This window comes from Bos indicus, chromosome 12, assembly GCF_029378745.1.
Source record: "Bos indicus isolate NIAB-ARS_2022 breed Sahiwal x Tharparkar chromosome 12, NIAB-ARS_B.indTharparkar_mat_pri_1.0, whole genome shotgun sequence".
Classification (NCBI taxonomy): Eukaryota; Metazoa; Chordata; class Mammalia; order Artiodactyla; family Bovidae; genus Bos; species Bos indicus.
In genome coordinates, this window is record NC_091771.1 from 75,386,992 (window position 1) to 75,402,623 (window position 15,632).

At 41.5% G+C, this 15,632-nt stretch overlaps 1 protein-coding gene across 2 annotated transcripts in view; it reads left to right on the forward strand.

The window, feature by feature from the left end:
• LOC109567083 (ATP-binding cassette sub-family C member 4-like) overlaps positions 1-15,632 on the forward strand; it is a 206,945-nt gene that overhangs the window by 33,233 nt on the left and 158,080 nt on the right. Inside the window, exons 9-11 of one of the 2 annotated variants that reach the window (XM_070800397.1) lie at positions 1,625-1,726; positions 11,771-11,860; positions 15,084-15,275. In XM_070800397.1, coding sequence (XP_070656498.1) covers positions 1,625-1,726; positions 11,771-11,860; positions 15,084-15,275 — 384 coding nt within the window. The remainder of the gene's footprint in view (positions 1-1,624; positions 1,727-11,770; positions 11,861-15,083; positions 15,276-15,632) is intronic. The other variant, XM_070800398.1, reaches the window with a different exon arrangement.

Here is a 15,632-nt window from a genome sequence, read left to right on the forward strand (position 1 = left end):
GAGAAGCAAACAGAGTGCATCTCCTGTGCTGACTCCAGTGGCCAGGCAGTGACTGTGCACAGTCCCTGGGCCGGGAGGGAAGGAACTTGCTGAGAAGTCCTTGTTCCCTGAGGAGGAAGAGTGGCCTCAGATTCACTTAATTCTCTGTGTTCAAAATGAGTTCTTTCCTCCACAGATGTTTTGCTTGTTGGTGTCTGAGCCTGCCTTTTGTATCTGTCTTTTCATCCCTGGCCCCTTTTTATTTACTGCTTAATCCATTCTCTCTAGCTGCCTTCTTCTTTTTAAATTTGTAATTCCCACCACTATGTGAACTAAGAACTTCCAGATATACAAGCTGGATTTAGGAAAGGCAGAGGAACCAGAGATCAAAATGCCAGCACCCGCTGGATCGTAGAAAAAGCAAGAGAATTCCAGAAAAAAAAAACATCTACTTTTGCTTCACTGACTACACTAAAGCTTTTGACTGTGTGGGTCACAACAAACTGTGGAAAACTATCAAAGAGATGGGAATATCAAACCACTTTACCTGCCTCCTGAGAAACCTGTATGCAGGTCAAGAAGCAACTGTTAGAACTGGACATGGAACAATGGACTAGTTCCAAATTGAGAAAGGAGTATGTCAAGGCTGTATATTGTCACCCTGCTTATTTAACTTATATGCAAAGTACATCATGTGAAATGCTGGGCAAAGGAGAATGAAAAAGCTGGCTTAAGACTCAACATTCAAAATACTAAGATCATGGCCTCTCGTCCCATTGCTTCATGGCAATAAATAGGGAAACCATGGAAACAGTGGCAGACTTAATTTTCTCAGGCTGCAAAATCACTGTAGACAGTGACTACAACCATGAAATTAAAAAATGCTTACTCCTTGGGAGAAAGGCTATGACAAACCTAGACAGCATATTAAAAAGTAGAGACATTGCTTTATCGACAAAGGTCTATATAGTCAAAGCTATGGTTTTTCCACTCATTGTGTATGGATGTGAGAGTTGGACCATAAAGAAGGCTGAGCATGGAAGAAATGATGCTTTGAAATTGTAGTGATGGAGAAGACTCTTGAGAGTCCCTTGGGCTGCAAAGAGTTCAAACCAGCTATTCCTAAAGGAAATCAACCATGAGTATTCACTGGAAGGACTGGTGCTGAAGGGCCAATACTTTCTTTGGTCACCTGATGCCAAGAGCAGACTCATTGGAAAAGACCCTGATACTGAGAAAGATTGAAGGCAGGAGGAGAAGGGGACAACAGAGGATGAGATGGTTAGATAGTGTCCCTGACTCAATCAACATGAATTTGAGCAAACTCTTGGAGATAGTGACGGACGGGGAGCCTGGAGTGCTATATAGTCCATGGGATTGCAAAGAGTCAGACAAAACTTAGTGACTGAACAGAAACAAATACACTATATTATATGATTATATTGATATATACCATGAGATGTAATAATAGTATATATTTTTCCATATATTATTTAATAAGTTCTGATGTGAACTAATACTTTAAGTACAGTTAGCAAAACAGTATTTAGACTGTTCAAAGTTTGCAAATTCCAGGAAAGTGACTGTTTTTGTTTGTGCTTTCTTCCTGCAGTTTAACAATCTGCTTTTTTTCTCTTTTCTGTAGAATTTTTTATCACTTGATGAAATACCACAGCTCAACACTCAGCTGCCATCAGATGGTGAAATGATTGTGGACATGCAAGATTTCACTGCTTTTTGGGATGAGGTAACATATCTTTCTTTCCAAGATCCTGACTGCTAACAGACAAGTGTGATATAGATTTATTGGAGAATTTTTAGATTGTACCATGGTGTAAAATGTGACTTGCTCATTAACTAAAAGTATGTTGAATTTTTTTTCAAAATTGGCACTAAGGTTTGTATCTAATAGAGATTAAGTATAAAATCAACCTAAAATGTTTGACATGTTGCTCTCGCTGTCATTTTCAAGAGAACTTTCAAAGTATTAGCACATTTTGAACTTAAAGTCCATATATTTGTAATGTTAGAATTTATGGAATTGGACAGACAAAATGGGGCAGTGTGGAATGGGTTAACTAACAAACACACAACTGGTTGTTAAAGATTTTGGGGAATCAATGTACATTTTTGCCTTGATTATCAGGCCACTGTATTATACATAGAGTGAGGCCATGATCTGGATGTTTGCTGTGGGGTGGGGTGGGGGCTCCTGCATCCTGAGCTTCTGGATACTTTGGTGGCAGCCGGGGCAGGAGGAGACAGCAGGTGGGCATAATGAGCACCAGTGATTCCCAGTTAAAGGACTGCACTGTATGACAAGCTGACAGGGAGAACTGGTGATTCCCAACACTTGGTTTATTTGTTATGTTCAGGCAAACAGAAAAAAAACCCAGAAAAACAGGGTCTGGTCTCAAGAAGTTGTCAGCATCACACACCCATTGTGGCCCCTTTACCAACTGAAATGCTCCCCCTGCCCCCTGGTTCCCTGGTCCTCTGTGCACACCCTCCTCTATCAGTATGAATTAGTCAGTAAAACAGAACACCACAGTGGGAGAGGGAATTCCATTCAAAGAGTTAGTTACGGAGATGATAAAAGGGAGAAAAAAACAGAAAGGGCAAAATGGTTGTGTGTGAGACAACCCAGGGGTTATCAAAGGCATGAAGCTGTTCCTACTCCCAGGGCTGGAGGATCTCTGGGAGGAGGTGCCTCCACCAAGAGGGTCCACCCTCCAGAGCAGAGCCCAGGAGTCCAGCAGCTGTCAGAGTCAGGACCACAGAGCACGTGTCAACTCTGTAGACTCGTCCTGTCTTTCATGCCTGTGACTCTGTGGTGCCACCTACATCGTGTTCACCTGCTTCTGACTTAGCACCTGCTGTCCCCATCGACAGCCAATGGTTTGTTCCCAGATACATGAAACCACATCCTTGTACCTTCTGTACATGGAAACTCATACAGGGTACTTGACCTTCCCTGATGGTTTCTCCTGCCTTAATATAGTAGGTTTGCCTCCTGTTTGGTGTTTCTTGGCATAATGCTCTTGAAACATTTATAGAAAGCACCACTAAAATTCCATTATAAAGTCCACTCTATGTGAATGCTACCACATTCTTTGTATGAAACTTGTTAGCAGATTTCTTTAGTTCCCAGTAAACACGTAGATTTATTTTAAATCAGTTGGGTATATGATACAGATTGTTTCTGCAGTTTTTAATGAACTGAAATAAAAGTATATAGAACAGTATCTGCCTGTGCAACAAATGGCTGTAAGGTAGAATAAGGGATTTTAGTTGTACTACAGCCTATGTGAATAAATCAGATGAAAAATCTGAAAAGGTTTCTATATACCTTCTAGAGTAAAAAAAATCCAAATTGTTAATAACTCAATCAATGATTTTAATAAAAAATAATAATAACTCAAGATACTAAACTGCTAAAGGAAGAGGAGAAAAGGTTGTGAGTTCTGCGGTAAGGCTCTTCTTGTAAAATCTAACTAATTGCATATTATGATTCTGTTAGAGCAGTATTCAGAATTCCAGAGATGAGAGCCTTCATCAGCTACATTTTCACAAAAATAGCTACCATGTTAACATTAATGTGTGGCAAGGTTTCCTTGGAGAAGGAAATGGCAGCCCATCCAGGATTCTTGCCTGGAGAATCCCATGGACAGAAGAGCCTGGCAGGCTACAGCCCATAGGGTCACAGAGTCGGACATGCCTGAAGTGACTTAGCAAAGCAACACAAAGGTATTCCTATCTAGGTAAATGATAATTATGCTATTGCAGCTAATTTGTACCACTTTGGGGGAATGAAATTTCTAAATATTTTCAACTGAATCTTATCTTTTATGCTACTGCTAAGTCACTTCAGTCATGTCCAACTCTGTGCGACCCCATAGATGGCAGCTCACCAGGCACCCCCGTCCCTGGGATTGCACTCACTAAAAACTAACAGCCATGGTACCATAATAAAATTTTTTGTGAGGTACCTAGACTGTTACTACTGAGACACAAAAATGTGAGGTAAGCCTACCTTTTCCCAGAAATCTTTGAAGCCAGAGATATTAAACAATTAAGGCACTTGAAAACATTAGGGATATGCATAAACTTTCAAATAAAACAAACTATAGCTGTACTAGCAAGCAATGACGAAATAGTAAATCTTCATCTTATGAATGTTTAATTATCTAAATGTAAGGAATTCTGGCTTAAGAAATGGTCAAAAGCAACTTGTCATTTCTTACGGTAAAATATTGAAAACCAAGCGCTAAATTCAGCCACTATAGGATAAAGAAACTAAAACAAAAAGCCTTAAGGACCTGGAGACTTAGTGAGAAAAAGCTCATTTTAAACTGATTGAAGCCTCTGAACTAATCCTGTGTGTCAAAGGCAGGGAAGAAGGATCTCTCTAAACTTGTAAAAACTAGTGATTCATAAGGAAACTAAAGAAATGAGAGCATGCATGCTTATCAGACCACAGAAATAAAAACTGAGAAAGGATACAGAAGAAAGAAAAAGTGTGATCTGTTTACTCAGGGCAATCATCATTTAAAATCTACAGTAATTTGATCAACTAAAATTTTTCTCTGAAATTATACTGCTCCCATTTCCTGTGTCAAAACTTAAAATGACTCTCTCATTAAAGATTTAGTAAATGATTCTAAAACAGCTTCCTTCTTGCCTCATAGAGGTTCAGTTCAGTTCAGTTCAGTCGCTCAGTCATGTCCGATTCTCTGCTACCCCATGAATCGCAGGTGCCAGGCCTCCCTGTCCATCACCAACTCCTGGAGTTCACTCAGACTCACGTCCATCGAGTCAGTGATGCCATACAGCCATCTCATCCTCTGTCATCCCCTTCTCCTCCTGCCCCTAATCCCTCCCAGCATCAGAGTCTTTTCCAATGAGTCAACTCTTCGCATGAGGTGGCCAAAGTACTGGTTTCAGCTTCAACATCAGTCCTTCCAATGAACACCCATGGACTGATCTCATTTAGGATGGACTGGTTGGGTCTCCTTGCAGTCCAAGTCACTCTCAAGAGTCCTCTCCAACACCACAGTTCAAAAGCATCTATTCTTTGTTGCTCAGATTTCTTCACAGTCCAACTCTTACATCCATACATGAACAATGGAAAAACCATAGCCTTGACTAGACGAACCTTTGTTGGCAAAGTAATGTCTCTGCTTTTGAATATGCTATCTAGGTTGGTCATAACTTTCCTTCCAAGAGGTAAGCGTCTTTTAATTTCATGGCTGCAATCACCATCTGCAATGATTTTGGACCCCCCAAAAATAAAGTCTGATGCTGTTTCCACTGTTTCCCCATTCATTTTCCATGAAGTGATGGGCCCAGATGCCATGATCTTAGTTTTCTGAATGTTGAGTTTTAAGCCAACTTTTTCACTCTCCTTTTTCACTTTCATCAAGAGGCTCTTTAGTTCCTCTTTACTTTCTGCCATAAGGGTGGTGTCATCTGCATATCTGAGGATATTGATATTTCTCCCGGCAATCTTGATTCCAGCTTGTGCTTCTTCCAGCCCAGCGTTTCTCGTGATGTACTGCATATAAGCTAAATAAGCAGGGTGACAATATACAGCCTTGACGTACTCCTTTTCCTATTTGGAACCAGTCTGTTGTTCCATGTCCAGTTCTAACTTGCTTCCTGACCTGCATACAGGTTTCTCAAAAGACAGGTCAGGTGGTCTGGTATTCCCATCTCTTTCAGAATTCTTCACAGTTTATAGTGAACCACACAGAAAAGGCTTTGGCATAGTCAATAAAGCAGAAATAGATGTTTTTCTGGAACCCTCTTGTTTTTTCTTTGATCCAGAGGATGTTGGAAATTTGGTCTCTGGTTCCTCTGCCTTTTCTAAAACCAGCTTGAACATTTGGAAGTTTATGGTTCATGTATTGCTGAAGCCTGGCTTGGAGATTTTTGAGCATTACTTTACTAGCGTGTGAGATGAATGCAATTGTGTGGTACTTTGAGCATTCTTTGGCATTGCCTTTCTTAGGAATTGGAATGAAAACTGACCTTTTCCAGTCCTGTGGCCATAGCTGAGTTTTCCAAATTTGCTGGCATATTGAGTGCACCACTTTCACAGCATCACCTTTTAGGATTTTAAATAGCTCAACTCGAATTCCACCACTTCTGCTAGCTTTCTTTGTAGTGATGCTTCCTAAGGCCAACTTAACTTCACATTCCAGGATGTCTAGGTCTAGGTGAGTGTGAGTGATCACACCATAATGATTATCTGTGTTGTGAAGATCTTTTTTGTACAGTTCTTCTGTGTATTCTTGCCACCTCTTCTTAATATCTTCTGCTTCTGTTAGGTCCATGCCATTTCTGTCCTTTATTGAGCCCATCTTTGCATGGAATGTTCCCTTGGTATCTCTAATTTTCTTCAAGAGATCTCTAGTGTTTCCCATTGTACTGTTTTCCTCTATTTCTTTGCATTGATTGCTGAGGAAGTCTTTCTTACCTCTCCTTGCTGTTCTTTGTAACACTGCATTCAAATGGGTATATCTGTCCTTTTCTCCTTTGCTTTTGACTTCTCTCCTTTTCACAGCTATTTTTATGGCCTTTTCAGACAGCCATTTTGCTTTTTTTTTTTGCATTTCTTTTCCGTGGGGATGGTCTTGATCCCTGTCTCCTGTACAGTGTCACTAACCTCTGTCCATAGTTCATCACGCACTCTGTCTATCAGATGTAATGACAAAGCACTTGGTATTCTTCCTTTGAGAACCCCATGAAGAGTATGAATAGGCAAAAATAGGACACTGAAAGATGAACTCCCCAGGTCGATAAGTGCCCAATATGCTACTGGAGATCAGTGGAGAAATAACTCCAGATAGAATGAAGGGATGGAACAAAAGCAAACAAACAAAAAACACACAGTTGTGGATGTGACTGGTGATAGAAGCAAGGTCAGATATTGTAAAGAGTAACGTTACATAGGAACCTGGAATGTTAGGTCCATGCTGCTGCTGCTGCTAAGTTGCTTCAGTCATGTCTGACTCTGTGTGACCCCAGAGATGGCAGCCCACCAGGCTCCCCTGTCCCTGGGATTCTCCAGGCAAGAACACTGGAATGGGTTGCCATTTCCTTCTCCAATGCATGAAAGTGAAAAGTGAAAGTGAAGTTGCTCAGTCGTGTCCGACTCCTAGCGACCCCATGGACTGCAGCCTACCAGGCTCCTCCGTCCATGGGATTTTCCAGGCAAGAGAACTGGAGTGGGATGCCATTGCCTTCTCCAGTTAGGTCCATGAATCAAGGCAAATTGGAAGTGGTCAACAGGAGGTATCAAGAGTGAACACTGACATTCTAGGAATCAGCAAACTAAGATGGACTGGAATAGGTGAATTTAACTCAGATGACATCCTGGAATGTGAAGTTAAGTGGAACTTAGGAAGCATCACATGAACAAAGCTAGTGGAAGTGATGGAATTCCAGTTGAGCTATTTCAAATCCTAAAAGGTGATGCTGTGAAAGTGCAGCACTCAATATGCCAGCAAATTTGGAAAACTCAGCTGTGGCCACAGGACTGGAGAAGGTCAGTTTTCATTCACAATCTCAAAGAAAGGCAATGCCAAAGAACACTCAAACTACTGCACAATTGCAGTCATCTCACACGCTAGTAAAGTAATGCTCAAAATTCTCCAAGCCAGGCTTCAGCAATACATGAACTGTGAACTTCCATTGTTCAAGCTGGTTTTAGAAAAGGTAGAGGAACCAGAGATTAAATTGCCAACATCCTCTGGATCAAAGAAAAAGCAAGAGAGTTTCAGAAAAACATCGATTTCTGCTTTATTGACTATGTTAAGGTGTTTGACTGTGTGGATCACAACAAACTGTGGAAAATTCTGAAAGAGATGGGAATACCAGACCACCTGACTTGTCTCTTGAGAAACCTGTATGCAGGTCAGGAAACAACAGTTAGAACTGGACATGGAACAACAGACTGGTTCCAAATAGGAAAAGGAGTACGTCAAGGCTGTATATTGTCATCCTGCTTATTTAACTTATATTCAGAGTACATTATGAGAAACGCTGGGCTGGAGGAAGCACAAGCTGGAATCAAGATTGCCGGGAGAAATATCGATATCCTCAGATATGCAGATGACATCACCCTTATGGCAGAAAGTGAAGAACTAAAGAGCCTCTTGATGAAAATGAAAGAGGAGAGTGAAAAAGTTGGCTTAAAGCTCAACATTCAGAAAACTAAGATCTGGTCCCATCACTTTATGGGAAATGGATGGGGAAACAGTGGAAAAAGTGTCAGACTATTTATTTGGGCTCCAAAATCACTGCAGATGGTGATTGTAGCCATGAAATTAAAAGATGCTTACTCCTTGCAAGGAACGTTATGACCAACCTAGACAGTATATTAAAAAGCAGAGACATTACTTTGCCAACAAAGGTTCGTCTAGTCAAGGCTATGGTTTTTCCAGTAGTCATGTATGGATGTTAGGGTTGGAGTATAAAGAAATCTGACCGCAGAAGAATTGATGCTTTTGAACTGTGGTGTTGAAGACTCTTGAGAGTCCCTTGGCCTGCAAGGAGATCCAACCAGTGTATCCTAAAGGAGATCATTCCTGAGTGTTCATTGGAAGGACTGATGTTGAAGCTGAAACTCCAATACTTTGGCTACCTGATGCGAAGAGCTGACTCATTTGAAATGACCCTGATGCTGGGAAAGATTGAGGGCAGGAGGAGAAGAGGATGACAGAGGATGAGATGGCTGGATGGCATCACCAACTCGATGGACATGGGTTTGGGTAAACTCCGGAAGTTGGTGATGGACAGGGAGGGTTGGCGTGCTGCTGTTCATGGGGTCGCAAAGACCTGGACATGACTGAGCGACTGAACTGAACTGAGCTGATTAGAAAGAAAGTCATGCATGCAGGATAAGGACATTTCCTCTAAAGAAACCGGTTGCATCAAAGGCAGGCTTTGTCACAGGATGTGAGGTCATAGATAGAGTGGTGTTAGTTGTAGCTGAGAGTAGCTGTAGTGGGAGCTGAAGTGGGGAAAGCAGCACTGTGGTTTTCATGGTGGTTGCTATGGTGTGTCAGCTGTGTTCACCACCTGGCAGTCACTAACGCTGAATTATCTGAACAGTAGCTTTTGCCTTTCATTCAATTCAAAAGTGGGTAGTATTAGCAGCCTTAGCATCTAAATAGGAGACACAGCTGTTGTCGTTTACCTAGATTTCTGGTGCTGGAGAGGTGACCCTGAGGAGCCACGGCATTGGGGCTCTCATGGTGGTGGTCAGTAAAGCTGGGTGTGTAGTTACATTCAGGGCCACGGTGGTGCCCTGAGCCGTGGTCATTACACAGAGTATGGCCAGGCAGCCTGTGCCCAGAGCAGCAGGTGGGAGAGCCTGGACATTGCGTCCTCTATGCAGGTGTTCAAGTGGAACTGGGGCGCCCAATGCTATGTCTGTCCTTTTGTCCCCTACACACCCCCCCACATTGTGTACAGGTGTCCAATGAGTTTCTTTTGTACCAAACTATGCAGCATTTTCAAATGAACTATTTTGTTCTTTCAAGAGCTGAATATCATGTTCTCAGACTTCTTGCCCTTAGTACAGAACACCCTGTTCTGTTGTCCTGCCCTTGCCTATGAAAGGACTGTGCCCCTTGCTGGCGTCATTAGTAATTAAGGGCTGTCATAGGTCATGGGTGAGAGAGCCCTTGAAAGGGGGAGAAGAACAGACATTGGGAGTTTTGGAGAGAAGCTGAGTCTGAATGAAGCCCCTGCTGGGTTGGGAGGCAGGAGATAGACGTGAGCTCTGTAACCTTCTCACTATACAGCCAGGTGGACAGGTGGGGAAGGTCTCAGCTTTAATATAAATGGCCCCAAGGACTTCGCTAGTGGTCCAGTGGTTAAGAATCCACCTTCCAATGCAGTAGACTCGGGTTCCACCCCTGGTTGAGGAACTAAGATCTCATAACGCTCTGGAGCAACTAAGCCCACACACTGCAACAAAGACCCAGTGCAGCCAAAATAAGAAAAAAAGCAAAATAAAGGTTCTGTGGGGGCCTCCAGATCTCATGGGACAGGGGTTTGGAACTTTATCTGCACGGAGTCGGGGCTCAGCTGATGGTGTTTTGTTGAGTCAGTGTCCCCTGAGCCTGGATAACCAGTGGGGGAGGGGACCCAGTGCCTCTGAGCTGTCGAGTGCTGCCCCCTTCTGGTCATCCTAGAGCAGTGCTGGATACTGAAGCCTGAACAGGGAGGGAACTCAGGGTCTGGCCCTGACAGACTGAGGGCTGCGATGGGAAGCTGATGTTTGTAGGTAGTTCACTATTTTGTAGTCATAACTGAGTGAAAAGTAGTAAAATAGGAATCCTAAGTTTCAGGCAGGAAGAAAGAAGTGGAGAAATTTAAAAATTTTAAATTAAAAATTTAATTAATTATTAAAAATTAAAAAAATATTTCTCATGTATTAAAATCTAGCTTTTTATTGATTTTTAATTCCTAAAATCTGGACCAAGTTTTTTGGTGATGAAAAATCATTGTCAAATTTTTTTAGTATGTGAACATTTTTTAATCAGTTCAGTTCTTTCTAGAAAAAAAATTCAATTTGAAGATTATCCAGACTTTTACTTAATCATATGTAACCATTGTATGTGTGTGTGTGTGTGTGTGTTTCTTAAACATAGCCGTTACTGAGAATTCTCTTAACATTTAGATATGTAAAGATGTACAGACACCTTAAGTCTTTCAGGAATATGACCTGTGATTGGCATGATGGTACTTTTCCTTATCTGTCATATTGGACTATGCACTATCTTGTGTACATCCATGTTTTTTGTTTTCCTTGTACTAGAAGCACTTTATTGCTTCTATTTAGCCAGAACAGGTAATGCATATATCACATATAAAATTGAGGCTTTATCACTCTGACCCATGATGTCATAATTAATTTCTTTATTCTTCATTATTTTGTTGTTGGTGTTACATTAGAGCTCTTGTTAAATTAGAACTCTGACCATTACTTATAGGAGTTAATTTAGCATGAGTGACTTCATATAAAGTGCCCTTTTGCTTGCTGAGCATTACTGAGGTTTATTGTATATCAAATGAAAATGGAGAGATTAGTGATTTCAAATTATTTATTAAAAGACCAGGCATGCTAGGTACTTATGCTGCCACCTTGTGAAGATTAATGAGATAGACAGGTAAAACCAAAGCTTATGATGAAAACTTATAAATAATTAAAAACCTCCCTCTGAATATTCTAAGTACATTATATTAATAAGTTCGTGTGCATCATGCAGTTTGCATTTCAGGCAGGCACCTTGTCATCTCTACTACTTAAATTCTGTAGGTGTCTAAAGCTGTGTCTGTATGGAAATCTGATGAAATAAGGTATCTTCCTAAAGGCAAATTATAGCTGCTTCAAACACCCAAAGAGATAGGATTGGATGAAAAGGCCTTCAGGACACTGTATCTTAAAATAGGAAGGATAAAAATTGTGGGCTATATTAGCATGAAAGTGAAAGTTACTCAGTCATGTCTGACTCTTTGTGACCCCCTGGACTATACAGTCCATGAAATTCTCCAGGCCAGAATACTGGAGTGGGTAGCTATTCCCTTCTCCAGGGAATCTTCCAAACCCAGGTCTCCTACATTGCAGGCAGATTCTTTACCAGCTGAGCCACAGGGGAAGTCACCAGGGAAGATATATTAGCATATCAATGACTATTGTATTATTTTCAACTACTTTCTGAAGTAATTTGTGTTACTTTGTTGAAATTAGTGTGTTTTTATAAACTTTAATTTGCAGGAATCAGAATTACCAACCCTAAAAGGCCTTTCGTTTACTGTCAGACCGGGTGAACTGTTGACTGTGGTTGGACCTGTGGGAGCAGGAAAGGTAAGTTGTGATGCCTTTCGTCAGTTTGACGCAATGCTGCAGCTCCTGTTAAATTCTCAGAGTGGAGCCCAGAGCTGAGTGTGACAGGGTTTGAATTGGGTGTGTCTAGAACAGTGTTTCTCTAGGTGTGTTCCATAGAATGTTAGTTTTCAAGAAGGTTTCATGGCCAAATAAGTCTGGATAAACACACACTGTGTTTTCCTTCTTGATGTTTCATGTTGCACAGTTGGGAACTGCTTGTGGGGAGTTTGGCCGTTTCAGTGAAGGAAATTATTGATGTGATAGCTGTTCAGGATAGATGGAGACAGTGGGGACTTCTTCTTGTCACAATGGCCCCTCCAGGAAGTCTGGAGGTGGTGAAGGCTCTTGCCAGAAGCTCTGAGCATTTCCTCATGTGACTTTACCTGGTCCCGCCAGTGCACATGTAAGTGAATGTGCAGCCGTGTGGAAGAGCTCAAGGTACAGACGTGAGCCAGACCTGATGCCTCTGCCTTTGAGAGGCAACCAGATTCTGAGTTGAGACAGATATGCAGGCAGATTATTTCAGCCCAGTGTGGTGAGTGCTCTGATGGAGTGGACATAGACATGACGCTTCTGTGTGTTACAACAGATTTGAAGGACATGTGTATGTGCACTTAGTCTCCTGTGTTTTGCACAACAAAATACAAAAACCTAAATGTGGGATTTGTACACTAGAGGGAGATGATTACCTCTATGATGGACTTTTTAAAATATTTATTTATTTATATTTCTTTTAAAAATTTATGTATTTATTTTACATTTTAAAAATTTATTTATTTATTAATTGGACGATAATTGCTTTACAATATTGTGTCAGCTTCTGCCATACATCAGCATGAACCAGCTGTAGGTATATGCCTGTCCCCTACCTCTTGAACCTCCCTCCCACCTTGCACTCCTCTAGGTTGTTACAGAGCACTGACTTTGAGCTCCCAAGCATGATGGACTTTAACTCTTTGACCACAACAACCTCAGAATTCTCTTAATTAATAATCTTTGGATATATTCTTCACGCATTGCTTTAAGTTAAAAAAGAATATTTATTTATTCGGCTGAATTGGGTCTTAGTTGCAGTACATGGGCTCTCTAATTGTGTGTTGGCCTAGTTGCCCTGGGGCATGTGGGATCTTAGTTCCCTGACCATGTATCTAAGCAGAGCCCCTGGCAATGGAAAACAGATTCTTTTTTTTTTTTTTTTAATCTGGGTATAATTGTTAATTTTTTAAACTTTTTATTTTGTATTGGGATATAGCCAATTAACAGTGTTTTGATAGTTTCAGGTGAACAGTGAAGGGTATCTTTCAACCATACATATATATGTGTATCCATTCTCCGGCAAACTCCCCTCCCATCCAGACTGCCACAAAGCATTGAGTAGAGTTCCATGTGCTATACAGTAAGTCCTTGTTGGTTACGCATTTTAAATATAGCAGTGTGTACATGTCCATCCCAAACTCCCTATATATCCCTTCCCCACATCCTGGAAGGTGGATTCTTAACCACTGGACCACCAGGGAAAGTCCCCACATACCTTTTTAAAAACAAGTATTTGTCAAGTAACAGATATCCAGATGCAGGAACAACTGCATTAAACATCAGATACAGAAAGTAGTGCACAAACTACCGCACAATTGCACTCATCTCACACACTAGTAAAGTAATGCTTAAAATTCTCCAAGCCAGGCTTCAGCAGTACGTGAACCGTGAACTTCCAGATGTTCAAGCAGGTTTTAGAAAAGGCAGAGGAACCAAAGATCAAATTGCCAACATACACTGGATCATCGAAAAAGCAAGAGAGTTCCAGAAAAACATCTATTTCTGCTTTATTGACTATGGCAAAGCCTTTGACTATGTGGATCACAATAAACTGGAAAATTCTGAAAGAGATGGGAATACCAGACCACCTGACCTGCCTCTTGAGAAACCTGTATGCAGGTCAGGAAACAACAGTTAGAACTGGACATGGAAAAACAGACTGGTTCCAAATAGGAAAAGGAGTACGTCAAGGCTGTATATTGTCACCCTGCTTATTTAACTTATATGCAGAGTACATCATGAGAAACACTGGGCTGGAGGAAGCTCAAGCTGGAATCAAGATTGCTGGGAGAAATATCAATAACCTCAGATATATAGATGACACTACCCTTATGGCAGAAAATGAAGAAGAACTAAAGAGCTTCTTGATGAAAGTGAAAGAGGAGAGTGAAAATGTTAAAGCTCAACATTCAGAAAACTAAGATCATGACATCTGCTCCCATCACTTCATGGCAAATAGATGGGGAAACAGTGGAAACAGTGGCTGACTATTTTTCTGGGCTCCAAAATCACTGCAGATGGTGATTGCAGCCATGAAATTAAAAGACAGTTGCTCCTTGGAAGGAAAGTCATGACCAACCTAGATAGCATATTCAAAAGCAGAGATATTACTTTGCCAACAAACGTCCATCTAGTCAAGGCTATGGTTTTTCCATTGTTCATGTATGAATGTGAGAATTGGACTGTAAAGAAAGCTGAGCACAGAAGAATTGATGCTTTTGAACTGTGGTTTTGGACGAGACTCTTGAGAGGGGACTGCAAGGCGATCCAACAAGTCCATCCTAAAGGAGATCAATCCTGAGTGTTCATTGGAAGGACTGATGTTGAAGCTGAAATTCCAATACTTTGGCCACCTGATGTGAAGAGCTGACTCATTTGAAAAAACCCTGATGCTGGGAAAGATTGAGGGCAGGAGGAGAAGGGGATGACAGAGAATGTGATGGTTTGATGGCATCACCGACTCGATGGACATGGGTTTGGGTGGACTTCGGGAGTTGGTGATGGACAGGGAGGCCTGGCGTGCTGCGGTTCATGGGCTTGCAAAAAGTCGGACACGACTGAGTGACTGAACTGAACAGAAAGTACACATCCTGCTGGTCTGCTCTGCTAGAGAAGAATGTTACACATTCTTAGTCTTTGCTGAGTAGAGTGCTCTGTTTGGGGAAACTAACGCAGGGTAGATTGTTATGGTATTTATATTCCTTATCCCCCTTCAGTGTACATTGACCAATAGTGCTCTTTTCCATGTTTTTCCTTCAATATTCAGAGCTGCACTTTATCCTGTTCTGATATCCTTGATCAAGCACCAGGGTAGGGACTGTGCGGCATTCGTGTCCAGGCCTGAGTTCTCCCTGTTCACATGTGCATGTGTTGCCGTCTGTTTCAGTCGTCACTGTTACGTGCTCTGCTGGGGGAGCTGGCCCCGAGCCAGGGGAAGGTGAGCGTGCACGGGAGGATCGCATATGTTTCTCAGCAGCCCTGGCTGTTTCCAGGAACTGTGAGAAGTAACATTTTATTTGGGAAGAAATACGAAGAAGAGCGATATAAAGAAGTAATAAAGGCTTGTGCTTTGGAAGAGGTGAGTAATGACTTGTGAGCTGCATATACTTAAATTTCAATTGATAGTGTTGGCTTAAGCTATGAGGTTTGTTGAAAGTTCTTCTTTTAAAAAATTTGAAAGGTCTTTGATTGTTGCTTTAAGCTGGTCTGGGTAAACATGCAGTTGTATACGCAGTTGTTTTAATTCTGATGTGATAATCACAGAATGCCTTTATTTCATTTGGTGAAGCTTCATTCAGTTTTAGGTTCTTTTTTTAATGGACAGTTACAAAAATTTGTAAAAACAGAGAGCACACTGTAATGATCCCTCATGTACCCACCCCCAGCTCCAACCAGGATCAGCTGGTGGCCAGTCTTGCTGCATCTCCACCCCTGC